This window comes from Pithys albifrons, chromosome 15 (genome assembly GCF_047495875.1).
Source record: "Pithys albifrons albifrons isolate INPA30051 chromosome 15, PitAlb_v1, whole genome shotgun sequence".
Lineage (NCBI taxonomy): Eukaryota > Metazoa > Chordata > Aves > Passeriformes > Thamnophilidae > Pithys > Pithys albifrons.
In genome coordinates, this window is record NC_092472.1 from 13,467,242 (window position 1) to 13,494,774 (window position 27,533).

At 45.3% G+C, this 27,533-nt stretch overlaps 1 protein-coding gene across 1 annotated transcript in view; it reads right to left on the bottom strand.

The window, feature by feature from the left end:
- GALNT10 (polypeptide N-acetylgalactosaminyltransferase 10) overlaps positions 1–16,802 on the bottom strand; it is an 84,039-nt gene extending 67,237 nt beyond the window's left edge. The window contains exon 1 of the mRNA XM_071570060.1: positions 16,493–16,802. Within this exon, the coding sequence (XP_071426161.1) occupies positions 16,493–16,657 (165 nt within the window). The 5' untranslated portion in view covers positions 16,658–16,802. The remainder of the gene's footprint in view (positions 1–16,492) is intronic.
- Between the last annotated feature and the right edge of the window lie 10,731 nt (positions 16,803–27,533).

Below are 27,533 nucleotides of genomic sequence, written 5' to 3' on the forward strand. Positions count from 1 at the left end.
CAATACAGAGCATTTTCAGTTTGACACACAGAATATATCTGGTTGCTGGGTGCCTTTAAAACCCTAAAAGCCTAATTAAACCCAGAACAATAGCACTCAACCCATACACAAAATCTATCATGGATGTTCACCCAGTATTTTAGAAATAGACAAAAGCCTTTTAGATGGCTGTTACCTACTGCCTTACACACCATTACCAGGTCTGACATACCCAGGAGGTTTGGAAGTGCCCTCCAGGGCACATATTTTTCCATTACTGTTATAGGACCACAACTGCAAAATCCTAAAGACTGACTCAATGGAAGTGTCAGTTCATAAAAAGGCAAATTACTGGAAAAAAAATCTATTTATTAGAACTTACCTGCTACCCAAAAGCAGCACAATATCACTTTGTAACTCATAACAGGAGTAAATCAACTTTAAAAGGAATGTACAGTCAGCTTTCAAAGACTTCTAGAAAATGCCTGGAACATTTTAATAACTTAATTCTGACTTAAAGAAATCTTTAATTAAGACAGCATTTAGAAAGCACTTTCAGAACAATCTGGAATCCCGTGGAATGTGTTAAAGCCTCCAAGGAAGGCTGCTCTGGCTGAGCCGAGATCAGTCATGACTTAGAGAGGGAAAGCAGGAGTCAGAAGTAACCAGCATAATCCAGACCTGAACAGACAATTTGCCACCTGTGTCAGTGTTTGGCTCCAGAATCACCTCTGCCATTATTTTATCAAGTTCATTTGATGAGTTTGCCCCATTTTTTCCGCAGGATGGCATTACCCAAATCACAGTCATACAGGACTTGACTTACAAGAATTAACTGCTGCTTACTTTTGCACCAGCAAGCCACTGCTAATCCATGCTCCAGTAAAAAAGCAAGTGAATTAGGTCAAGGGAGTTTAAGTGTTGCATAGCACCTTCTATCCACAGCTCAGACAGCACTTCCTCACCCATGAGCAAGGAGCAGACAACAATAAGTCAAGTCCAGATGGCCAAAGGGTCTTTGTCTGGATATAAATGAACTTTCCTTTACTCTTTAGAGAAGGCTTAGGTCTTGAAATGCCTTATCAAGTACGTGCAGTTCCCAAGAGATTACCTTGAAGAGATTATATCCTGCTGGAGTGCTGTTTTGTAACTTCTTTCAACTATAACCTTTCCAAAGTACAGCCAGTCTCCTTCTAGCAGTAGAAATGATGATAGAAATAGCTGAAGCAACAAGGGCTACAGCACAGCCACCCTTCTCTTTCTGAAAGCTGCCTATCCACCCAACATCACTGTTCCTAGATGGTGCCTTACACTGCAATACACCAAAACACCTCAATGTTTACAGTTTGTTATATACACATTAAAGTGTTTACATAACAGACAATTTCTTTCAACCTCAAGCTGTAGACGACTAAAGAAACCAAAGCTATTCTAACAGTGAAAGCAAGAGAGGACACATCACCACTTTCCAAGAGTGTTGCTTTAGTGCAACCACCTCCTGCAGCAGCTGCACATTAACCTGCTGTGCCAGAACACACTTCCCACCTTGGGGCTGGGTGGGAGCCTTGGGAACACATATTCAATCCCACAGAGCTGAAGCATCCACCTTGCTGACTCCACAAGTCAAAACTAAGGCTATTCAGGCAATTCTGTTAACCCACATTAATAATTATTCAAGCACTGTGTCAGACCCAGAGGATGCCAGCTGTCGACTACTACAAACCCATCAGCCTTGCTACAGTCAGTGCCAAGCGTTTTCCCCAGTGCAGCCCACTCTGCTTGCTGGGTTTGGGATTAGAATGTTGTTCTTCTTGGGAGAGGATGAAGAACTGGACATTTCCAAATCCCTTTGGAAAGCTGTTCTGCAGTACATTTGCTAAAGAGCACTGTTTGATGCTTCCACCATTCTGGCTGCAGATCACAGAAATCCCTTCCATGCTCACTACAGAATGCACAAACCATTCTGCAGACTAGTAAGGAGGAAATTTGCATAACATAAACTAATGCCAAGATTACTCTGAACCACAAAAAATCCTTAAAACTCAAGGAGCTTCAAGAAACCAGGTGATATCTTTGCAACTGCTGCTTCTCCCTCCCTGCTTTTTCAAGTATTTCTTAAGATTAAGATCTTTTGGAGGAAATTTATTGTTCCACAAAATGTTCAGCCTCATTAGGTACTGAGCAGAATTGCTAAAGTCAACAATAAATGCATAAGCCCAGACATGTAATTAAAATCTTGGATTACATTTCATTAAATTTTAAGAGTACTCTGTAACCAATCAGCTTTTGGAGTTTTCTCTGCCAACCAACCTCCTCTTCTGAGGAGGCCCTGAGAGTTTTTAGGGGCTTTAGAAGCTTTGCACCCTCTGATTCAAGTAAGATCCAGGTGCACGACCTGATCTGCTCTTTATTTAATTCCTGACCCTCCCTGCTGGCTGCTCACAGTACAGAACCAGAACAGAGTGCACATACCCTGAATGGGGATGTGTTACATTTTGCTCTTATTGAGGAAGCCAGGACAGAATCCCAACTGCATAATCCAGCAGCTCTGAGCACATGCCCAAACTCACTCAGGTTAAACTGATAGTTTATAAATAGGATGGAAGGAAACTTCCTTTGGTATTCTTTTGCTCCTCCTGAACAGGGATCACTGGAGCTGATGAACAAGAGCACCTTAATAGAGCATCACAACACTTCACGAGTGAGAGCCACAGCTTTCAGCAGCCTCCCATCATAGGAGAAGGGATGAGCATCACACCTCCCTGCTGAACTTCCAGTCCTTTCCCTGGCTACCCAGGAACAGCAGCCTTTCAAAGAGCCACTTCTACACATATTTCTTCTAAAAAAGCCAGATCATATCTGCAGATACAGCCAAACCCCTCATGAATCCATTATGAATGGACCCAACTTCCACTAGCTTGAAAACATTTCACAGAAGACATCCTGTTATAGTGAAGCTGTGACTCCTACATGAGGTCATCTGGTGCTCCTCTTAAATGTTTAGATCTTTAACAGTTGTAAGGAAACAAAAAGATTAACTGGAATCAAGGTTTCAAAGTCAGATCCTTTCACAGCTCTGACAAACTAAGGAAGAGAAAACTGGATCCAGACGTCTCATGCCTGAGCCATCAGATTCAAGTATGAAGCAATTAGAGAAGCGAGAGAGACATCACACATCAGACTGAAAAAAACACAAAATCTTTAAACACTGGATTCAGTCACCAGTGAAAATCCAGCTGTCTTTTTCAGAAATCCCTGCAGTACTCATGACACAGTACAAAATCAAATCATTGCACTGCTGAGAAACTCCTTTTTTTGCTACAAGTACCAGAAAAAAACCCAATTTTTTAAGGTGCTTTCTACAGAGTAACTTTAGGGATGGAAAATAAATGTATACTTTCAGATGATGTTACTTTATGGGAAGCAGTCTGCCTTTGGGTGTTTTACTTTCTCCTTGCAGATTCCTGACTAAGCCTCCTGTGTGCTATAGAAATAGAAATCAAACCTCATGAAGCCACCATTTTTCCCTAAAGAGCACAAAGAATTTAATTCTGTTTTGCTAATTATATCAAGAGTTACTCAAACATGAGAACTTTGCAGGGTAGTAAAAACCAGACCTAAAATAGCTTTAAAAACTCCTAAATGTGAAGGGAAATTCCACACAAATAAAACATATAAGACAGGTAAGTCATAGGTGTAAATGAGCTTAAGACAATTATAACTTGGGTTTAATTGGATATAGCTTGGCTTCTTGAATTATGTTTTAAAATGTCTACTTTGCAAAAAGCAGCAGTCTAATTTGATACTAGCTGGGTAATTCTGTGCAGCAGTCTAATGCATCCTTTTTCTAGTTTTCAGGGATTCTCTAACCTCTTGTGACTTCCCTTAATCCAAGTTGTATTGAGCTGTTCTGACAAAAAGATTTCAGAGAGGTAAACAAACAGTTTTCATAAACAAATACTGGCAAAGTTCAAACACAGGCATCAATTGAGATAAAGAGAACACGGCATTTTCATTTTACTGCCATTTACATCAAATAGAAAAAAATTTTTGAGTACTCCAACATAAGTGACAAGACATGAAGAACAGGATAAGGCAGGAGAAGAGTGTTGCAGCACTTGAGTGCTGACTGCACGTATGAGGTCAAGGGCTAAATATACAAGAAACTTCAATGTTGCCAAGCTGTGCAACTCCCAGCTCAACTTTCAGCCTTGCAATTCCCACTGTGGGGCCTGAGGCCATGAGTAAAGTGTGTGGGCACCTTCAGGATCACAGTCAAAACAACTAGTGATCCTTCCCCTGTATTCTGCGTTGGTGAGGCCACACCTTGAGTGTTGTGTTCAGTTCTGGGCCCCTCAGTTCAGGAAAGATATTGAGGGGCTGGAGCGGGGCCAGAGAAGAGCAACGAGGCTGGAGAAGGGACTGGAGCACAAGTGCTGTGGGGAGAGGCTGAGGGAGCTGGGGGTGTTTAGCCTGGAGAAGAGGAGGCTCAGAGGTGACCTCAGCACTGTCTGGAACTCCCTGAAGGGAAGTTCTGGCCAGGTGGGGGTTGGTCTCTTCTCCCAGGCACTCAGCAATAGGACAAGGGGGCACGATGGGCTCAAGCTCTGCCAGGGGAAATTGAAGGTGGAGATCAGAAAAAAATTCTTTCCAAAGAGAGTGCTCAGGCATTGGAATGGGCTGCCCAGAGAGGGGGTGGATTCCCCATCCCTGGAGGTTTTTAAACTGAGATTGGCCGTGGCACTGAGTGCCATGATCTGGTAAAGGGACTGGAGTTGGACCAAGGGTTGGACTTGATGATCTCGGAGGTCTTTTCCAACCCAATCGATTCTATGATTCTATGGTCAAAGCAGGGAGGCAAAGTCATCTGAGGGCTGTATCTACTGACTGCTGAGCTGAGGAGGAGTGGCAGGGCACCATCATCCTCCTCTCCTCTTCACCCCAGGACTTTGAATGTAGGTACCCAGAGTCCCACATGGCTTGTGCAGAACTCAGGGCTGAGAGCTGTGCTCTGACCTCAGTGTCCCTCACAAGAGGAGGTCAATGCCAAGGACAGCTGCTTCTGTGAGGAGCAGGAGGGGGCAAGAGCTACCCAGAAGTACAACATGAGCACACACACCAGGGCCTTGACTAGCAAGAACTCTGGACCCAGGATGTCAGGCCAGAGCAAACCAAATTATTCCTGAGATTCCTTCTCTGCCTCAGCCCTTAAATCCACTTAGGCCTGAGTTCACAAAAAGCTGGGTACAAATATCACTTCACCTTGAGCACACAAATACCTGAATTATATAAACAGTAACAGATCTAACGGAAAATGATTTTCTAAATGAAGAAGAAAATTAGGGAAACACACAGAGAAAAGCACCAGTTGTTCTCTTGGTTAAACCCTAACTGATTTGGAAGACAGTGTGTCAGCTACACACAGAAAACCCTAAAAATAACTGTTTTCCATTCCTACCCTAAAATCAATCCATAAACCGCTACATTTCTCATATTCTGTCCATTCAGCTTTTTCTTCACACAGCCATATTTCTTCCACTTCATCCTGCAGCACTGGTCCCACTAATCACTGACATATGCTCCAGCACAGAGCATTTCCTCTGGCATGCTTTAAAAAGAAGCTCTGTCACCAGAGCAATATAAGTGCTGGCAAATATGGTCTGTCAGGTTTTGTTTTCAAGGACTATAAAAATAGACTTCACTGCATTAGACTGGAAAACTCATACCCTCTAGAAATAATTTTTAAAACAAGTTTTCACATGACTTGTTATTGTTTCCAAATATCCAGAAAGAAAATCTGTACTTTTCTATTTAATTTCACATTTTTGGGTTAAGCCAATATTTGAGTTCTTTTACATGACTGAAAATTCCCAGCTAATTTATCAGCAATGCCAGCTCCCTTTGCTCACATACATCAATTCCCAGATTCTCAGATGTATTTGTACCATGAGCAGCCTCTTATTATAAAAATACCAGCACTTGAAAAGCCACAAGACATCACTTGTTTTCAGAGCTTAGGCCTTTCACCCATGGTGACCAGCATTAGTTTATACTGATAAGAGCTTTGGCCAAAATGCATGGAAAAGATCTTGGCACAGATAGAGGTTCAACACATTTTCCTGTTAGTTTGTAATTGCTTTGCCAAGGACTCTTTCTGTAATCAGCAGGTCAAACTTCCTATTTGCAGAAAATATGATGAATGAAAACTTGTTATCTTTTACACACAGAGACTCTGCAGCAAACAAAATCAAGGATCTCCACATGCTGCAGATAAGGCTTTCCAATCTCCTAGAACCCCATTAGTAGAACACAAAACCCTCATCTGAAGATCAGAAACAATTTGGGGCAGAGTGGGTAAAGAACCACATTTCCAAAACTCGGCAGCAACAGCAGACAGTTGGCAACAGTGATAACCTGGATACCTCTCTGGTGGATACAACCAGATACACTGCTACCAGTTTCTCCATCAAAATCCCAGCTCTTCCAACACTTTGCAGATATTTTTATAGTTTACTTCCATGCCCTCAGTATCAAGCAAATAAAATAATTGTTAGAAGTCTCACTCCAAACACTTTAATTGTACCAATATAACTTCTATGCTGTTGTGAATAAGACCTGTGAGCAGATGCTGGTGTTCTAAAGGGAGATTTTTTTCCCCCAGGCTAAATTAGTACCTTGAATCAGTTTCCAAAACAACCACACACACATAAGAATCAGGCAGCATGCAGCAGCAAAACATCAATAGGAGTTTTAAATATTCCTAACACAGCAAGCCACAGCCTGAGAGCCAAAGGGAAATGGCAGTCCAGAGGGTATTTGGTGGATCAGTAAAACCAACATATGCAGGAGTGGAAAACAAGAGTTATTCCTTATTACTTGGCTATCACACACCAAACACTGGCAACAGGCCACCTGGAAGATAAATGAGAAGACAGAAGATAATCACAGGGTTCACTTCTTTTTAAGATCCTGAATAAGCCTGTTACATAGTGGCTAACATGAACTGACAGTCAGGCTAAATTTAAGCGACCTTCTGTAATGATACAGAAAATAACTTACTTGCCTAACAGAAGCCCTTTACAACATCATCATGTCTGTATTTATCTAGTTTTTGGGGGTCTGATTTTCTTTAGTGAGGGAATATATTTTGCCTGTACTTATCTGAGCTGCAAGCACAGTCTCTAAAGAGAGCCACTTCCAAGGAAGCAGAGTTAAGATTAAAGTCAGTCTGAGCAGAAGTGAAGGAGATGCTCACTCTTTTAAAAATAATGAAAAAAACCCTTAGAAAACAAAAAAAAATCTTATGGGATGCCAGTCCTGGTTATGTGGTTATTTTTATATCATACCCTAGATCAAAGCAACTAAGACTCTTATCTTTCAAAGGAACATCACACTCTAAGTCATCTTTGAAAACTTTGCTCTAAACATTAAGAACATTCAAACTCTGTTTCACCTGTTTTATTTATTAAGAAACAGATCATGCTTACTAGTCCCTGTGAACATTTCTTCTTTGGATTTCATCTGAAGGCTGAGAAATGTTAGGAAAGCTCAAGAAAGGAAAAAAACTACCTCTTTGCCATCATGGGGAAAAATTATTTTCTCTTGGTGTCACAAACTAGCTAAAAGTAACCTCCCAAAGGAATCTGGACACAGGTAAAGGTAACTTATACAAAGACAAGCCTATATGATCTTCCTCTTAGAAAAAACAAGACTGGCTACTGGAGGTTTTAAGTATTAGATTTTCAGAATAATCATAAGCAAAGATGGAGAACAAGATGACTTTCATTTGTCACCTTAGCCTGCACACACTACTGCAAGCAAAGGATTTCAGGCTTCAGAGATCAAGCAGAGCAGAACTTTTCATAGCAAGTTAATCTTGTAAAAACACTTGTTCAAGAGAGCAGAAGCAAGGCAGCTCTGCATGGAGGAGGAACAGCTGACAGTGCTTCCCGATCTGGTAAAGCCCCAGAACATCACAAGACTTTGACTAACAAAGACAAAATGCCAGTCTAGTCAGGCTTTTGCAAAGGAGGAGTATACAAATAAGAAAGACCATTTAATGTATCCAGAAAGTTCTTGAAGGAGAGAGGCTGATTTGATGTTATTCCATGAATCCTTTATTTTTATAATCAAATAGTTCTCCAGTAGGCAGAGTTCATTCATAGGCATCCTGATTTAAGACACCAGTTCATCTATTTACTTGAATTTTAACCCCTTTGCTGGTCATTATTTCGGGAAATAGCTGCAGTTTCTGTGTATCTAAAAAATATTCTGAAGTGCCTTTTGGAAGTTTCACTTCAGCAGTTGCCTTGTGATCTGCAACCACAGAGAAGAGGACAAGTTCTGTCTTTGAAAGCTACATCAGGGAAACGTGTCAGGTCACTGCTACACCAGCTACACAGGCCACACACACCAGAAATACAGAACAGCGTTGAGGGGAGATGCTTTGAACAGAAATTCATTACCTCCCTGCAGAAGCAATGCTCAGCTTAGCAGGGAAGGATTCCAGCATTCACTTTTTGAAAGACAGTTTTCAGAAGCTGATTTCTATTACTTGTGCTAATTGCAAAAAAAAAAAAAGGTATTAAAGCTGAAAAATTAATACAAAGTTGAGATTGGAAGACAGTCAGCTTATTTGGTGACATTGAGAATGAGCTTCTCCACCAGGCTGGGCAGGACTACACAGTCAAGCCTTCACTAATTCCATTCTCCTCCCTTTCCTTTGCTTTCTATTTCTGGCCAAGGAGAGAATCATAATACCCACAGGAGTTACACAAATTTGCTTAAAACAGGGTTTCCCTTTTAAACCCTCAGGTTTTATGAATGTTCTCATGAGGGACACTACTCACAATACTGGCAGCCTGTGTTTCCAAGAAAACGACAGGCAGACTACATAAAACCTTTTAATACTTGTGAGCTGCAGATGATATGCCACTAATGATCATCAGCCTTAGAAAGATAACTTCTCCAAGTGGGAAGGTAGGAAGCAGTTTCAGAGGAAATTCCATGAGTGTGATAGCAGAGACTTTGGTTATAATGAAATCAACAACTTTTCTAACGAACCAACTTTCTCCATTGCATATTGGCAAGATCAGAACACTGCTTATACTCCACTGTAACTGTGGTTAAAAAGCCTTAATTATAGATATATGCTCTAGAGAGTTCTCTTATAACCTGGAGCTAAGATTACAGAAAATGGAGGAACTGTAAACGGGCAGAGAAGAGAGCTAATTATTTAGAAAGAAAAGCGAATTTAAGCACCAAGAAATGGTAGATCTCCCTTCTTTGAAGTTGCAATTTAAAGCTTTATTAAGCTTATGAACAATAAGGAGACATGTCAAGTGACCCATTTCTTATATTTTAGGGGGTGCACAGGACTTTGGATGCAGAGCTACCAGCAGAACTCAGACATAGCAGAAGTTACTCTTCTACCCAGGCATTTGAAAAGAAGGGCTGCCTGGCAACTCATTGTGCTATGTATTGATTTACTGATCTGTAGCTTTCTCCAATCGTTTGCCAGACCCTCTAAATCTAACAAAAGAGGCACAGTCTGACAAGTCAGCCATAATTTGATATCCACTACTACTTATATTCTTAACAAAGCTGTGTAGATAAACACTCCATTCCTTGTTACCTATCCATCATCTAGCCAGTGTAACACAAATGCAGCAAATACCACCATGGGTGTTGGTTACACTGATAGAAAAGATACCATCACCACTGACAGGTCAGGCTTCATGACGAATAAAGCAGGACCAGCAGCACTTATTTGCTCCCTGGGTTGTAAGGAGTCATGACAACAGGCCAGATCTGAAGGTAAAACTACAGACTCTGGAACAGATAATGGAGAATTAAGAAGTTTTTTCACTGCCAACAAGACAAAAGGAGGTCTGAAAGTAGAACATAAAAAGTTAACATTAGAAGGTGGCTGCTATTATACCTGGATTTGGAAATTAAGCATCACACTGTTACGTTCTTGAAAGTGACCGAGGCAACAGGATTTATTCAGAAATCTGTGAAACCTGATAAACAGATTCACACACAGGTTCACACTATCCCTTAACTGCTAAAAATCCCCACCAACAGCTATTGGGTTTGCAAACAGCCTGAGACTTGAAGGCAAGTCAGAATGTCTTGTATACATCTCTCTAGACTGTATCTAGAAGGAATATGTGAGTGGTCAAACTGCACAAGGACAGACTGAAACTGTTCTGTCCAGGGATCAAGGCTCAGGTTAAGCCAAAGTGCAAACGTAGTTTAGAAAGGCTATTCCAGAATAGGAAGAGAGAGATACAAAATAAACAGAAAGTTACTATTCAGCTTTAACCCAATCTACCTCAGTCTCACTAAAGTAACACTTAAATAATATTTAAATAAATAATTATTCAAATAATCATTCATGTCTGCTTGCCACCACAGTGTATTACACCAGAACAGCCAGTTTTTAACCTGTTCAGCCATGGAAAAATTCCTTTCCAGTTTTCTAGAAAAGGTGATCCAGAAGAAAATCTATACATAGACTCAGGTCACTTGGCCTGAGGGGACCTATTCCTATTAAAAGATTTCATTTGCACCAAGTCACTGCAGCCACCTCTCTGGCTGTGTGTACACAGAATTGTGCATTATTCATGTTACTACTGAACAAAAGCACCACTAACTCAGGTTACTCTGCACAGCGAACAGGACGGAAACATGAAGCATGATGGACACTAGAGAAAGAAAGTGTCCTCTGATGGCAAATATCACTGCAGCTTTGTTAACACGAGCATTTACACTGCACTGAAGTACCATGAAACAGCACAGTGCACTCCAGTTGAGGTGCACTCCATAAAAGCCTGCCACTGACAGCTCCACTAAAATCCACAGGATAACAAGCTTGCAGGTTGAAGCGCCTGCGTTCACAGGGAATCAAAACAAATTTCTGCAGCACTTTTTTTTCCCAGTGGTATTTCAAGCACACAGTGGGACCCCTCCTGCCAACTCCTCATGCATCCCACCAGCTCTGTCCTTCCCAGAAGGAAGCTGAAGGCTGCCTACCTGTGTCACCTGGTACAGAAAAACATTGCACAGAAACAGGAGCAGTGAGCAGCTTGTTTTAACACCTGGATACAATTCCCTCAAAGTTTGAGTCAGACAGGATCTGTTCTTACACAATGTAAGTAAGGTTACAGTTGGCTCCACAAGGGAGTAAATACAGAGTGACAGGAAGGTAAACTGCAGTTCTTTGTCTTTGAATACAGCTACAGGCATCACTCCACAAACAGGGAGTAGAAGGGGACACTGTATAACTGAAAGTCTGATAGCATTTTTCTGCCTAATTTCACAAACACTCATCACTGGTGGTTAGAAACTTCCTGTTAGTTTTGCAGTTCTCTTAGTTAAATACATGGGAGTTATCTGGCAGGAAATGTACAACTATAGATGCTTTTAAATCTTGCTGTCTCTCACGATTTGACTCATATGTATACAGGAAAAACACACAGCTTTGGAGATCACCATATGATTTTCAGCAGTGACCTAGTGTAGTCCAGGTGCCAGGAGCCCAAAAGTTTTGCTGCAGAAATTGTCCTTCCATGAAGAGAGGTCACCACTGCAGTGATTAAGAAGCACATATGGAGCATGTTTGAACAGTGAAACAGAACCCTTTTCCAATAATAGGAGGACCTGCTCCACTATAAGAAACAACAAGTATAATAAGCCTTCTATTTTCACACAGTATAGGAGACCTACGACACAACCCATTTGTTCATTCAGGTCAGCACTGCCATTACAGAAGATCACCACAACGAGACCTTGAGTGAAGACCACTGAAAGGTCCAGTTTCTTAATAAACATCCTTTCCAAAATTTTACTTTGCACTATAGAGCTGTGAGGTGGTTTCGCCACTTCACATTCACTTCAGCTCACTTTGTCAACCAAGAGTACGGGACACACTTCTCTAGGTCAGGAAACCCTGATTGTTCCACAAGTGCACTGAAGGGATCAACTTCAGAGCAGCCCACACTGGCAATCAGCCACTCAAATTAAAGCAGGCTTGCTCAGCTCTAGCACTTGCACTTCAGTCCTGAGACGCCAATTGTTTTACACTATACTTAAAAAGTTTTACAAAGTTTCCCTTTCCCTCCCTGATGAGTGACTGGCAAAGACAACTACCAACACAGCAACCTTCAAGATGTCTGCAAGGAACCAGGCCCCAGACAGGAGCAGCAGGAAGGTCCAGGACACAAACAGGCTAAAGGAATCGGCCTATGACATACAGCAAGCTGGTAGTTCTATTTACCTCTGGCTGGCATAGAGCAGAAAGGTTTTCCTTTCACTTTCACCAAGCCCTTCTCCTCCCTCCACAGCCACAGCAGCACAGAATCTGTTGCTCAAAAGACATCCTCTTCCTCACCAGCTTTTGCCAACAACAACATGACGCTGACAAACCTTGACAACTTCACAGCTGCCCCCAGGTCAGAACAGCAAAATCCATAATCTTCCTCTGCTGAGGAGGACATGAACAACAGCATCAGCATCATTATTCCCCACTCAGCTCATCACTGGGGCTACATCTTCAGCAATAGCGGCTGGAAACTTTAAGCTCAATTGCACTAAAGCCAAAATTTATGACCCCAAACTTTCCAAAAGCAGCATTCTCACAAACTCTTTTTCAATCACACGTGTGCAGTTGGTTTCTCATTCCCAAGCAGCAGGCAAGAAGAGCACCCCACTTCACTGCAGCTGGCTGGCAGCAGAGGGCACCACACAATCACCGATGTGATTTATACACTTCCATCATGCTCCCGAGTTAATTTATAGAGCACAAATTACTGCTACAACAAGCTACAGGGCGACTCCATAACGCATTCATCATATCAGATAAAAATGCACTGCCGCAAAAGGCAGCTAATTTGCTACAGTGCTTTTAGCCAGCAATTAAAAAAAATCCCAAAACATTCCAGCTTAGTATCTCTCCGAGTTCAAATGCCACATTCCCAGAAGAGCAGGTATGACACAGTGTGGATCTCCAACCTGACCACAGAGGTGCACAGCAGTATCTCTGCAGAGCACTAGGAGTCATGTAAACACTTGTATTAGCCCAAGCATCAACCACCAGCCCACAACCCAACTCATCTGTGGTTTGCATTCTGCAACACTACACAGGCATCAATTAAACATTTTGTCTGAGGATGCTCAGCAGTCTCTGAGGCAGACAGCAGAGATCCAAGAGACAAAAGGAATAGCTGCATCTCTTTTGCTGCTTCTTCCTACCCCCACACCTACAGATCATATGTTTTTACTTACTGAACACTTGTTAAAAAAAGAAAAAGATGAAACTACAGAAAAGTCAATCTGCATTCCCCGAGCACACCGATACATTCACAGTGGTGAGCAAACAGTGCAGTCATGAAGTCTAAGGAGCTTCTAAGCTGTCAGCAAAACACTCCAGTACCACAATACCACCATCCCTACTTAAAGCCAAACCTGTTACACATGCCATGAAAAAAGAGCTTCCCAGATCATCTCCTTTGCTGAACAATTGCACGCAGTGACAGAGGCCAGTTCAAAGCACACAGCTGTAGTGAGGACTGACTCAATGCATCAGCTTTTCTAAAGAGATCTGCAGCACGACCTTGAGGCCAAGACCTTGATGCCTTAAGGCCATCCCTTCTCTGCAGAGCAAAAAGGGCCCTACAGAGCTGCAGAAGAACAAACCCAAAGGCAGCAGGAAAGAGCACAGACCTCACCCTCCTTATTAAAGCAATACACTATTTTCAACCACCATAATGTTTCCCCTGAACATGTAAATACAGAAGCAATTAGCTGTCTAGGCACTTCCACAGAAACCATTTAGAATAATCTTCCCTAGAATATATTTACATGGCTTCTGATTGCTTAATTTTCTGACACGTTTGTTTCAGGCACTAGAAAGATTAAATGAGGCAAAATCACCTACATGGATATATTGCTGTTCTGAAGGCAGGATGCAGCACAGATAGACAACAAAAACTCCTAGCTGGTTTCAAACTTCAAAATTTTAGCATCACAACTCAATGTTGTTGGAATTGCTTTAGAGCTTTAATTCTGCAGTTTCTTAAAACCTTTCCCCCCTTTGCTGTTACTCTGAAAGATAAAACTACTGACTTAAACAGCAGACACCATTTAAGGAGAAAGAATGAGCCTGGACAGAGATTTCATTGAAAAGCTCAGTTCTGTACATAGGAACTGTCCTCAATTCAAAGATTCGGCTGCACAAAAAGGAAACTTAAAGCCAGAAACAGAAGAAAATCCTTTCTGACTGCTATGAATACCATTTTTTATTATTATTTCCTCCTCTCATCTGGAGTTTTGTATTAAGAAGTCAGCTCTTCTGAATGGCTTCAGGAACAGGCAGACAAACAGCATATTCATTTACAAGTCAGAGGTTGATTAGTAGGTACAAACCCCATGAATGCTTGTCAGGACCAAGGAAGAAAGGCTGGAACTACTGAATCTAAGGATGCCCAAAACACTCTCTGCAGTCAGCTGGCAGATACCTCTATGACAACAGTAAAACAAACCCACGCAACTAAACAAAAAACCAAAATCACATTTGGTTTGTTTTTATTCTGCTTCATCTGAAATTATTTTTACCGAGACAGCCCCTTATCCTTTAGGGCATGTTTTCCCTTGCTCAGTGTAGCTCAAGCTATTATTTCAGGGCCAAATCCTTCAAAAAAATGGGTTCATGATACAAATATTTCTTCATCCACAGACCCCCTGCAGACCATAACTCCCTGTTAATTAGACTGGAAGATGAAGCCTTCATCCTAAAACCCAGTAACTGATTTACACAAGTGCTGAGAGGTTTTATTGCAGATTTTCCTGCTGTACAGACATTTCCTGCCCAGCTCAACACACCATCAAAACAAAAGCAAATTTCAATTCACTGACAGCTGCCACACTTTAAAGAGACACAGAAAAATGGAGTCAACACTGTGTACAACATGGGCAGCACAGGATGTCTGAATGCTGGGAACACTGCACAGACACAGAGATCAGCAGCGAGGTACTGCCTGGCTTACAGCTACCCAAAGCCCACGGTACAAGGACAACTTTGGAAGGCCAAAAATATAAAAGTCAGACTTGTCACTTTGAAGCCTCCTAATAATTACTAACTTTGTCCTCATTGCTCTGGAGGACATAAGATTTTGCCCAGGTCTTCATTTCACCATGTGAAGCTCCGGAGCAGGACTGCAGGGCTTGATTTTCACCAGTCAGGCAAAACAGACTCCCTGCATCCCATGGAAACACAAGCATAAGGCAATAACATCAGGAATACCAGGCATGTAATGACCACTGTGTATATCAAAGGGACTTCTGTGCAGGGTGGAGGATCTGCTACAACTTTATGTTTTATGGTAGGCAACAGCTGAACCCTTTTCCCTACCAGAATGGGACATTACAAGGCTATGAGCATGGTTATATCCAGACTTGAACTAAATTATTGAATCTGAAAAAGCATTTCTTGGGGGAAAGAAGAGCTCACTCCCATTTTGACTACAGCTCTTTGAGAGTCTTCTCTCCCTCGTAGCACAAATTGTCACAGCAGGTTACTCTACCTTTATGGTGCAGTTACAGCAGGAATTCTCCAAGGTGGGAAAGATTTAGACAGCTAAGAGTTTTAAGTGGTTTTGAACAAGCACAGCCTCGCAGAGTGGCAGCTGAAGCGATAGTTACACACTGACAATTCAAGCTTTCAAGTCCCAATCATTCTTAATGGTACAAAACCAAACCCAGAAGGGGACAAAGCAAGTACAGAGCCAAAAGTAAATGCAGCTACACGGAGTCCAAACGCCTAATTTGGGTGATCCAGCCTTCCTGACTCACACACTATGCAGAAAAATTTGGCTGTTAAATTTACTACTACACCAGTGGGACAAGAAAGGAATGCAGTCATGTGTTGCAACATCCTCAGGCCAGGTATCCAGCAGGCATCCTTTCCCTCTAAGGAAGAGTTATCCGCTTCTCTTTCGCCAAAGGAGGACCATCCACTGACACAATTCCCAAGCTCCACCCGGCACTCTCTGCCCTCGCCCCAAGCTCTGCAGGGACCCACAGGTAACAGGTGACGTTTGCTCCCCACACCCTCCCAAAGCAGATAGAGAGACGTGGCAGTGAGGCACATCTTTGGGAGATGAAATTGCTGTTCTTGCCTATGCAAGGATGGGACAAGCTTTCCTTCCTTCCTCCTCGGCGCAAGAAGCGAAGACCTCGCTTTATTCCCTTACCAAAGGAAACAGACAAGCAGACCCTCCCGTTCCCGCATCCGTGAATGCCCAAGAAACTACTGGCGCTCCCCGTCCAGCGCAGGCACAGGATGGAGAAAACACCTCCTTCCCTGCGAGCACAGCAGCCCATCGCGGCTCCCTCCCTCGCGGCTGCTCATCCCCCCCGAATCGACCGGGAGGGACGCGCCGGGCCCCGCACACCGCCCGGACCCTCCCGGGGCTCCCCCGCACCCCGGGGCTGCCCCAGCCCCGCCACTCACCGGCGCCTCGCCCGCCGCTGCCCCCGCGGCTGCCGCCCCGTCCCCGGCGCCGCGCTCGGGCTGCCGCTCGCGGTACAACGACCACAGCCCCACGTTGGGCAAGAAGACGAGGGCGGCCAGCGCCAGCCCCACCGCCTGCAGCAGCCGCTTCTGCTTCCGCCGCATCGGGGCGGCCGCCGGGAGCGGGGACGGGCGCGGGATGGGGGCCGGGAGGCGCAGGGAGCGGAGCAGGAGCGAGCGCGGTCCCGCCGCCCCCGCCGCGCTCCCGGAGCGCAACTTTCGCCCGCGCTCGGCGGCGGCGCCGGCGGCAACTCCGGCACTTCCGCTCCGCTCCGGGGTGTGGCCGGGAAAGCCCCGCCCACCCGAGAGGCCACGCCCCTGCCCCCGCTAATGATCCCCCGCTAATGACCTTCTCCTAATGACCCCCTCGCTAATGACCTTCTGCTAATGACCCCCCGCTAGGGACCCCGCCGCTCGTGACTCTCGCTCAATGGCTCCCCAGGAACGGCGCTCCGAGGGTGCCGCGGCGCGGCGGGAGCACGGTCCGAGCGCTGGGGGAGTCACGGTGGTGAATTGGGTTAAAAACCCTTAAAAGGAGTTAAAAGGGGCTTGGGGGAAGTAGCGCAGACTGAAGGTCGCTCTCCAAAGGGGTCCTATACTGATGATGCTCAAAGGGCTCTGAGGGCTCCCCAAAGGGATGTGAGTGCTCCCCAAAGGTGTCCCGGTGCTCCCCAAAAGGCTGTGAGTGCTCCACAGAGGGGTCCAGGTGCTTCCCTAAGGGATGGCGAGTGCTCCCCAAATTGGTATTGGTGCTCCCCAAAGGAGTCCAGGTGCTCCCCAAAGGTCTGTGAATGCTCCACAGAGGGGTCCAGGTGCTCCCTAAAGCGCTGTCAATGCTCCCAAAAGAAGTCCAGGTGCTCCCCAAAGGGCTGTGTGAGTGGTTCCCCAAAAGGCTGTTGGTGCCCCTCAAGGGGGCACAGGGGCTCCCCAGAGGGTTGCAGCTCTCCCCACGGACACACAGCACCCAGGGGACGAGACTGTCCCCCCAGAACGCCATGGATGGAGATGCCATCAGCCCATCCCCGGCCACACCGACAGGCGGGATCGCTCCTAATCAATCCCCATCAATGGCTCCTGTTAAAAAGGGATGCTGTTTATTCGTATGCCAGTTAAGTGGTTTGTACTATACCATACACTAGATAATTTATAGGGACAAGATAGTCCCTATTTTTGAGGCTTGTTTTTTCTTTTTTTAAAGAAGAAAGCAATGGCAGCACAGCTTTCCCCAAAACGGGTGGATTCGTTTCTTAATGACGAGCAGCAGCCCCAGTACTCAGAAGTACACAGAGGCTCGGCTTTGTGAATGGCAAAGCTGTGACAATCCTGCCCTGCTGGGCACTGGTTAAATAAATATTAGTTCTCTTCCAATGCAAACCCCCGCAGGGAAATATCTTATTTCCTAAGCAGCAACAAAAAGTCTATGTAAACCATTATGCATCCCACCAATTGCAGCTCTTGCCACCTTCACCCCACACCAGCAAGTGGATTTAAACTTAAATAAACTTCCATAACCCACTAGATGGCATCTTCCAGCAGATTTCAGTGCCTGCTGCGGGAGCCAAATTATAAAGGAAAGCATTTAATTTAGAGAGCAGGTTACAGTTCCTAAGTCTAACTGCATGTTAAGGCAGCTTGTACTTTCATTTTAATTATCGATGAGAATTTGTTGCCAGCTGATTTCTTTACTAGAAATGTTAATGCTTCCGTTGTTTCTCCGTGGGTGGAGAAGATGCCGACCCATGAAATCCCTATGCTCGTGCCTTTAGAGCAAAGCATATTCCCTTTATCATCACTGAATCACCTCCGGCAGTGCAGAGACTTTGGCTGCTCTTGAATAATGCATAGACACTAAAATTGTACAACAATAAAGCTACATATACGTTACCTGATACTGTGAGAATCCAGGCTGGAAAGCTACAATGCCTCTGATTTAATACTGCAGTGTCGGTGTACTGCCATATGGACCCTTATAATAACATCCACATCCCCTTGCCTCTGCAAGAGCTCTTTGAAAAGTGGTTGTGAAATAGCAGGAGGTTTTGTAGGGATGCACATAGGCTTACAGGCTGCCCTTGGCAGAATATCCTCATTTATATAAAGAAATGACAGCCACAAAGTTTGAGAGTTAATTAAAACAAAGCCACTAGCTGGCTTGACATATGTTTAAATTTAGGATTGGGTGCCTGCTTGCTAAATTAAATGTTTGCCTCGTAAATTGACTTCAGCAGAGTTGCACCAGTTTTAACTGGGAACAGATTATGGCTGGTGCTGCAGGTAGATCAGTATTTTGTATATGTGAGAGCATCCTGAACAATCAAACCCTCTGAAGAGCCTCGTAGGAATTGAGGTCTGGCTGTTCCTTGGTGATCACTCTGGAAATGGATGTTCCAGGTCCTTCCTTTCTGTTTTAAGGGGGAGTGAATCCTGTTAGGCTTACCAATTAAAATCACTTATACTCCCTGCAGCTGCCTCAGTCCCAAATAAATAGATTTTTTTTTCTAGTAAAGGTGCAGTGTGTCTCCCTCTCCTCTTTCTGCTGAAGTGTTTTGGTGGAGACAGAGCTCTGATTTTGGCCTGTTGGATGCAATGCCTTGGGGATTAATCAGGTACATGAAAAATAAACATGGATTTACATTTCTGAGAAAGAAGAGAGCCTGTGGCTCTTAAGCCTCTAACTGGAAAGGGAAATGGTGTACCTTCCCCAGGCATCTTTTCAAAACAAATATAGGATAAATTAATAGCAGCTCAATCCCCACTTGGAAGCTCTCTTTCCTAGTGAGCTGGGCTGCCTGTTTTGCAACATGTGTTGAGATGCTGCAGGGCGGAGTGCAGCAAAAGTGGGTAACAGCATCATGAAAATTAAAAGCCTTGATGAAGGATGAGGAGCAGGGGTGACCAGAGGGACTTGGTCAGCAGATGCTGAGAAAGGGCAGGAGAGCATTGAAAAATGCTAATGGGAGTGGATGTGACAGGAGTTCCTGGGATAAAGCCCACAGATGGCATGACAGCATGGAGACGAGATGGCACAGACTTTGGGACTCAGTGCTCTCCTGCCTTCTGGTGTCCTCCAACTGCAGCTCCTCAGGGCAAGGGCTGACTCATGTGAAGGGCTGGACTCTGACCTTGGGACTGCTGCAGGGGTGGATAATAGAAAGCAGGGAGTCCTTTGCATTCCTGCAAGTAAGCTGAATGGTTATGGGCTCCCCCTTTTCCTGCTAAGTAGCCATGAGTGAAAGTAGAGCTGGTTTTCCATAACCCCAGCTGGTGTGCCAGTCTAACAGCATAGGTTAGGGGGACAAAACACTGTTAGAGGGATGGCATATCTGCAAGGGGGAAATGGGGATCAAAATACTGGATGCTGCAGGGACATGTTGCCACTATGGGGGATGGAGTGTGGAGCTCCCGTGCAGGTCTCTGTGTCTGCACTGTGTCCTGTGTCAGATGGCTGCACCCTTAGGGAAGGTCAGCTCCTCCGCTTTGGGTGGGTTTTTTGATAGATGTTTGTATGCTGCTGCTGTTTTCTCTTTTCTGCAAATCTCATTTTTAACCAGGAGGAGAAAAGGAAAAACAATCTTTAAAAAATGAATGAACCTCAGCCGTGGCTGTGTCACAACATGACTTTTGTTTCCACAGCATTTCTTTATCCTTCTGTGTTTATTAGTTGGAGTTCAGCTCAAATCTCATGTGAACAGAATTGATTTGTTGGAGTTTTCTCCCCGTTTTTTTCTTTCCCAATAAAATCTTCTGCCCAGGAGCCCACTCACTTGTGGGCAAGAGCACATCCCTCCACTGCTGCTCAGTGTGGGGGTGCCTGTCAGCACAGCCCCCCACAGGGATCCTGCTGGACTCCCCCAAAACCTGGAGCTGCTTCAGTATTCTGAGTATTTGCACTCAGAATACTGCAAAACAATTTAAATGCTTTAGTAGCTCATAGAAGTGCGATGATTACAGGCTTTTAAAAAGAAACTACAACTTTGTCACCGCAGGAGAGCATCCACACCTCTCCCCAGGCTTCCCAGTAATGGAGAGACGAACATCCAAGAATCCTTGGCCCCTGGTTGGGAAGCAAGGTAGGGAGTTAACTGCTGCATGACTGACCTGGGGGTTTGTCTGCATAAGACAGACCTATGTGTAGCTTTTAGCAGAAAAATAAATAAAATAAAAATGGTGATCCACCTGAGCAAGCAAAATCCCTAATGTCAACAGGGGAATCTGCCTGCCTTTACTTTGGACAAACAGAGCCCAGCAGTGTGGGGCAGGAGAAGGTGGCTGAAGCAGAGCCATTGTCAGTGGCCACTCCTCCAGCCTGGTGCAAAGTGGAAGGAGAGACTGGGTCCCTCTGCAGCCTGGAGAGGTGCAAAAGCAATAAAACTATTGGAAGAGTTTCCCAGAGTGTAAGATTTTTAACTCCCCTGGCCTTAAATCAGATAATCTCACTGATTGCCTGTGGCAGGGGAAATTGCTGATGTCTAAGTTGAAGCGCAGTCCTGGACGATGAGGCAACGATGGTTTTCTGGGAGGATAAATACTGAAACAGAGCGCGAGGCAAGGAGGGCTGTGAGCCTCATGCATTCCACACTGCAAACAGATGCACCAACATATCCAGAGATTTGCTTTGCATGGGAATATGCTTTTCCTCAGGAGTAACATGAATCCATTGCCTACCTCTTGGCCAGGCTTCCCAACCATCAGGAACATCAGTGGCTGAGGAGAAAAAGTTCTGGCTGCATTGTGCAGAGTCTGAATGGTCCCAGCTCTCTCCTCCGGACTTTGGTGGTCGTCGAGGACTCCACTTCTCCAGGCAAAGCCCTGCACAAAGCCACGTCAGGCTGCTTTAGTTCTAGCACTGTTTTTCCAAAGCAGCCTTGACAGTTTGTGCATAATTTTCAGTGGGGCTCAGTTTAGGGAGGAGAAGACAGAGGGTCTATTCCTGGCTGTCTACTTAAGTAACCTTGTTTTTAAGAAAAAATGAAAACCGCAACTGTTGTTGCAGTCTTTCTGGCTGGAATAGTCAATGAGCCTTGTCTGCTCCCTCTGCTCTGAATTCAGAGCTGCTGCAATGAATCGGACTGATTCCAAGTCCAGTGGAGCCAGGCAGGCAGACTGCAGTCAAGATGTCCCCAAAACTCCCTGGCTTCCCTGAGCACACCGTGAGTTTTGAGGCCAGCACTTTCTGTGCTTCTCCAGGGATTTGGAAGCTCACGCTCTAATAATTATGGCAGCTTTGAGCATCTTAGCCTTCAGCCTCACTTTTCTGACTGTTTCCCGTAGCAGCCGTTAGTGCTTGGAACAGGTGCCGACTCTCAAAATGTGCTCACCATGGGCTTGCATGGTTTTAATAAGGAGGATTTTGAAGAGATCCTCCAATGCATATATGAGAGCAACACAGAGATGATTTCAAGGAAGGTTTGCAGCTTTCCTGTGAACAGGATTAGTTTGTGCATCACTGAGCCAAACCTGGAGGACATGTCCCTTCTTCCAGATTGCTGGATGCACTCTGGGATGAGAGGAACATCACAGGGGCTTGAGGTATTCATTAGGGTGGATCCGTGGTGGATCAGGAACACAAAAATTCTCAAACTCTCCTTTAACAGGTTATTTGCTAAGAGTGATAAACTCTGATTACACCATTAAAAAATAACCATGTGGAAAGGGGAAATCAGGATAAAGAGGCTTAACCCAGCACTAAAAAACGTAGAAAGTGAAAAATAAAACTGATTATAAGAAAATTTAGTGAAGTGATTAAAAACAAAAGCAATATGGATAATATCATCTGAATTACAAAGGGAGAGGAGCAAGGGCTATAAAACCCAGATAGAGGAGAATCAAATTCAGAACAGATGTCAAGTAGTGCCTTCCCAAGTGGAGAATCAAAAAAGCAAGGAATGATCTGCAGGGCAAGGCTGGAGAAAACACACTGGGCCTTTCTGAGGTGAGATGTGACCCTTGAGCACAAGTCTGGGGCTGCTTTAGTGGTGGACTTGGCAGTGCTGGTTTAACAGTTGGACTCGATGATCTAAAAGGTCTTTTTCAATTCTATGATTCTAAGCACAGAGTGAGATGTGCCAAGTGGCCTCTGCGGGATCTTGCTCTCCCTTCTGCATCTGACATAAAATCGGCTTCAGGATTTTTCATACTGGAGAAAAAATGACTACCATCAGAGTGGGAGCCTGGGCAGCCCTTCTCATGGGAGCCTCCTACTTCTTCATTCCATGGCTTGAAAACATGATTTGTTCAGCATTGGAAGTGGCCTAAGCCACCCAGCTCTTGGCCATCACCTGCTGGGTACCCACACCAGGGAGAAGGTGATTTTGCTGCCACTTGAACAGTGAGTCAGTGAAGGAGGTGTGGGGTGGGCATTTCTCCCCAGGACACAGAGGACATTCTCCCCCTTCCCCATGAATGCTGCTGGAGTCTGTCTTGCAGACATTGGTTTCTGCCACTGCTGCAGGAGCATTTGACAGCTGGAGTGGCTGTTAGCAGGTGTCTCAAGTGCCCAACTGGAGGGTATGGCACTGAGCCTGCCCTTGCTGAGCCACTTTTCCAGCAGGGAAAAGGCTCTCCTTTCTTAAAATAGGTCCTCTCCAAGGGCTCTTGTGTTCAAGAGTCAGAAGGAAACCAGGTCTTTTGTCCTTTATATTCTGTCTCTAAAAAGAAAGGCAGAAAAAACAGTGCTTGTAAAGCATAGAAGCAACACAGATGTGGTGTGGGATGGGACAAGAGGATGAGACTGGGAGGGCAAGAGACCACTGGAGTCACAGTCCTGATCTGTGGTGATGCAATGGGAAAGCTGAGAGCTCTGTGCCACCACGAGCTCGATGCTCAGGCCCGTGGGAGGAGTTGTACTGAGTCAGGTCCTTTGTATCTCAGAAATATTGTCCTCCACATCCTCAAGGAACCTCACTCCTCCAGGTTGCCCGGTGGCTGCAGGTATCCATCAGCCACAGATGAAGTTGCTCAGCTGCTCAGTGTATTTTACCAATTTTTTATCTTTTAGAGCTGAACTCATATCTTATCGTCAGAGATTTGGATACCTCATGTTTTCTTTCTCATGTCTCCAGGGTTGTCTTGTTCTTTCTATTGCCTCAGAGTCTGCTAAAGCTTCTGGCCTCTGAGACACGCAAAGATATTGTGTAAGGAATTGTACAGCTCCCCTTCCATCAGCTGAACCTTGTAGTTCAACAGAAATCCCTTTATCCTTTAATATCCAGAAGTACACCCAGAGTATTTGGAGGTCAATGAAGAGGCAGTTGTCTCCCTGGAAGGCCCAGTTCCAACAGGCATTTCTAACAGGCAGATACTCCTTTGGAGGTGTTTTCCCTTGTTTTGACTGCAGAAGATGCTGTAGTGACTCTCTCGGACCAGACATTTGCACTTGGAGAGATGAAGTTCAATGTGCCGAGTGCTGCCTTCATCATGAAGGTCCCAAGCACCCTTTCTTCTCCTCCCCCTGTAGTCTGCATTCCATCCCTCCCATCCTCCTCCTTCTCCTTCTGCTCAGTCAGGCAGCCAGCCACGAGTCTCCTGGGGCAGCAAAGAACAACCTGAAGTGTCTGTGTGCGTGTGAGGCAGTGATTTACTTGAGACCATTTGGAAAACTCACTGTGACAAGGTCTCAGTTCTTCCTGGGCTCCTTCTGCAGGGAGGAGGACATGGAGGCACCAATGCTGGGCTAGGGTGGGGTTAGGAAGGGAGAAGGTGTGATGCTGCCTTGGGAGGAAGCCTGGAAAGCAAAACTCTGCATGTCCCATGCTCTTGTTGCTTAGAAGGTGAGTCTTCAGGGCCAGCATGAGACACCAGAGACATTCCAGGCTGCGGCTGTCACATCCCATTGCTGTTACTATTGCTGAGGATTGGTAATTCAGCACCCTTATGGTTAAGACTTGAGTCTGTTGAGTAAAGGCCTGTGCAGAGGTTTCTGCCTTATTCCCAGGGGATACAGTAGGATGAAAGATAACCGACAGCTTCTTTGAGCATGGTAATAGCCATCATCTTGCAGTACATAGCACTGTAAAACTAAGCACTTCCCATGGGATTCCTCCAGACTCTTCCTCCTGGGAAACACACCAAAAAGTTTCAGAGGAGTCAGGAAAATTCATCCCTGCCAGAAGACCTGAGGCTGAACTGTGTCCATATCATAGAAATGATCCAGAGGGGAAATAACAGCCCGAAAAGTCCCCTGGCTTGAACTGTGTGGCCACTGTCATGGTGGGCCAGGCTGAGGGGGGGGGGGGTGGTATCGAGGGTCCTTCCATTACCAAGGTAGAGACAAAAGGGGGATTCACGGTCTGCTGTGCCCCAGCACAGTCAGATGCAATTCTGGTGTGTGCTTGCTTAATTTGTTGGAAACTGGGAAAAAAGATCAGTCCTGGGACTCCTGGATTTCAGCCCAGAGCTGACGCATGGGTTTGCCCAGGAGGGCAAGGAAGGGCGGAACCGGGTGAACCAGAGTTGAGACAGCAACATCTCACTTTGCTGCTTGGCTGTCTGAGAAGGAAAGGCAATCATAGAGTAGAAGTGTCCAGCACTGGAGAAGAGATGCTCTCTTCTGGGAAATCACATTTCCCTGCTTCTTGCTCAGGGATTGCAAAAGCATAGACTATTCACATGGATTGTTTCTCCAGCCACTATCATGTCCAGCTCCCCCTTCCTTCCCTAAAATAAAGACAAACCAAGAAAGAGCAACACAACTGCAAATCTTGCTAGAGAGCTGTGTCAGAGCCACAGCGAGTTTCACAACTGTGCATAACTGGGTATGCAATAAGCCTAATGAATCTCTGTCACCAACCCATGTGCGTGTCCTGGCTGTGTACATTGTCCTCTGGCACCCTGAAGGCACCAACAAATAATCAAATTAGGACAGTCCCAGACTGATTGGTGAGGGGTGTGCCAACTCCTGGCACAGTGGTTGTTGGCCACTCCCCACACCATCCTGCTTCCCATGGGACCTTGTCCCTCCCTGGGCCGGGACAGGACCAATCCTTGCCGTGAGCATAGGTGACCACGTTGGAAAGGCTGTCCGCTTTCACATTCCTGGAAGTGCTGACTGGCACAGTAACTAACAGTGGTGATGGACAGCAGTGGAAAATAATGCTGGAAATGATTTGGAGAGGTGGGAGACACAAAGGAGGGAGAGCCACTCTGGGGAAATGTGCATAGGGTGTGCATCTCTGCCAACACATCAGATCTTGAAAGAAAAATAGTGGCCACAATGCTGGTTGGAAGTGCTTCAAAGGAACATTTTTTTTCTCCCCCTTGAGACTGCCAATCTGTTAAATCCCAATTGTTTCACTCAAGCAGATTTCAAGGACACTGTGACAAGCCTCAGGCAGGTGACAGGCCCCAGCTCTCCCCACAGCTCTGAGGCTGGCAGACCTCAGACCTCACTAAAGGAACTGAACCTGGGGCTGTTCCTGTGGGAAGGAGGAGACATAACAAGAAGATGACATTTTTGGCGCTGCAAAAGTCACCACTGTTATTGAGAACTGGGTGAAGAGAAAGGTTGGCATTCCAGGTGTCACACTGCTGATGTGCTCAAGATGTGGTGATGTGCTGGTCACACCCAGACCCACAAAACCCCCTGCCTTCCAAGTTGCTTTGCTGGAACCACTTAATTTATTCACTGTTGCCATTCCCTGGTGGCTTTCCAGTGTTGTCTGTGTGCTCTGCTGGGCTGCACACTGGGCAGAGAGTGGAGGACATTGGCTGTCTGGTTACAGCAGGCTGTGCCTGACATTCAGCTGGGACCACAGGGACTGTCAGCACAGAAAGCCAGTCCTGTCTGTGACATTTTCCTTGGCTAGCACATATTTCAGGTTGGGCCAACAAGCTGAAGATGGATTTTAAGCTTGCTAAAAACATGTGCCTTTCCATCCCTCCTGTCTGCTGAAGAAATCACCCACCCTGACATGAGGTTCCATGTTGGGGGAGAACAGAACATCCCACTCTACAGGCAGACAGCACGGACAGCAGCTCTTCTGCTGATGTAGAGCCTCTGGCAACATCTCTGGGAGCACTTCTGGCATTCCAGGCTCAGCAACACAAATGATTGCTTGAGGGTTTGTCAGCTCCGGGCTGACATATGACAGAGCCAGGGGAATCAGTGAACTTCTTGTCCAACTGAGACAGCCTGGCTGAGTGCTGGGTGGGCTGGAGCTTGTTTCCCCAAATCAAATGCCCTGCAGCAGTGCAGCTCTGCTAGAAGTAACATTTCTCACCTCATTGTAGGACTGATACTTTACTTCCACTTCCTAAATTTGTGCCTCTTAGAGCCTGTCTTTAGGTAAGCACAGAAACATGGCTGTTGGGCTTCACACATGCTGCCCTTGAGTAGGTCCCATCTCCTCAGAGGGAAAGTCAGCTGGGAGGGGCAGAAAACATGGGGGAGAACCTGGGAAGAAACCCAAGGATCTGTGCTGGACTTGGAGAATATGAGATAGTGAGATGTAATAACTGGACACCACCTGGGGTTTCACAAGCTAAAGAAAGCCCAGGCTACATCCTCTCCTGAAGAAGAAAGTAATAGGCTAATTTAAAGTACCCAAATGGGAGCTCTGCTGGGATGAAATAGCTTATAGTGCTGGCAGAGTTTTGTTAAGAGGGAGCAAAGGAGTCTAGGTCTGGAAGGGAAGATCCAGGCATTAATAGTCCCAAAAGTTCAAACCAAATAGCCCTGAGAGAAACTGAGATATAAGACACAGGGTGGCATTGTCTAGAGTGTCTTGAAACATTCAAAGGAGCATATTCCTCTTTTAGGCTCCAGACAACCCTTCCACTCTGCACTGAGGTACAGTCTCACCGGTGTAGGGTCAGTCAGAAGAAATCTGTGTGCTGGTGGATGGGTGGTGTGGCCCTTGAGCCACTTACAGGCAGGCTCCAGGGACACATGGTGCCTGTTCTTGCTGGTCTGGGCATAAGCCTTGTATTTAATACATGCATTCTAAATGGGCTTTTTTATCAGTCTGAAAGATGTGTGCTAATA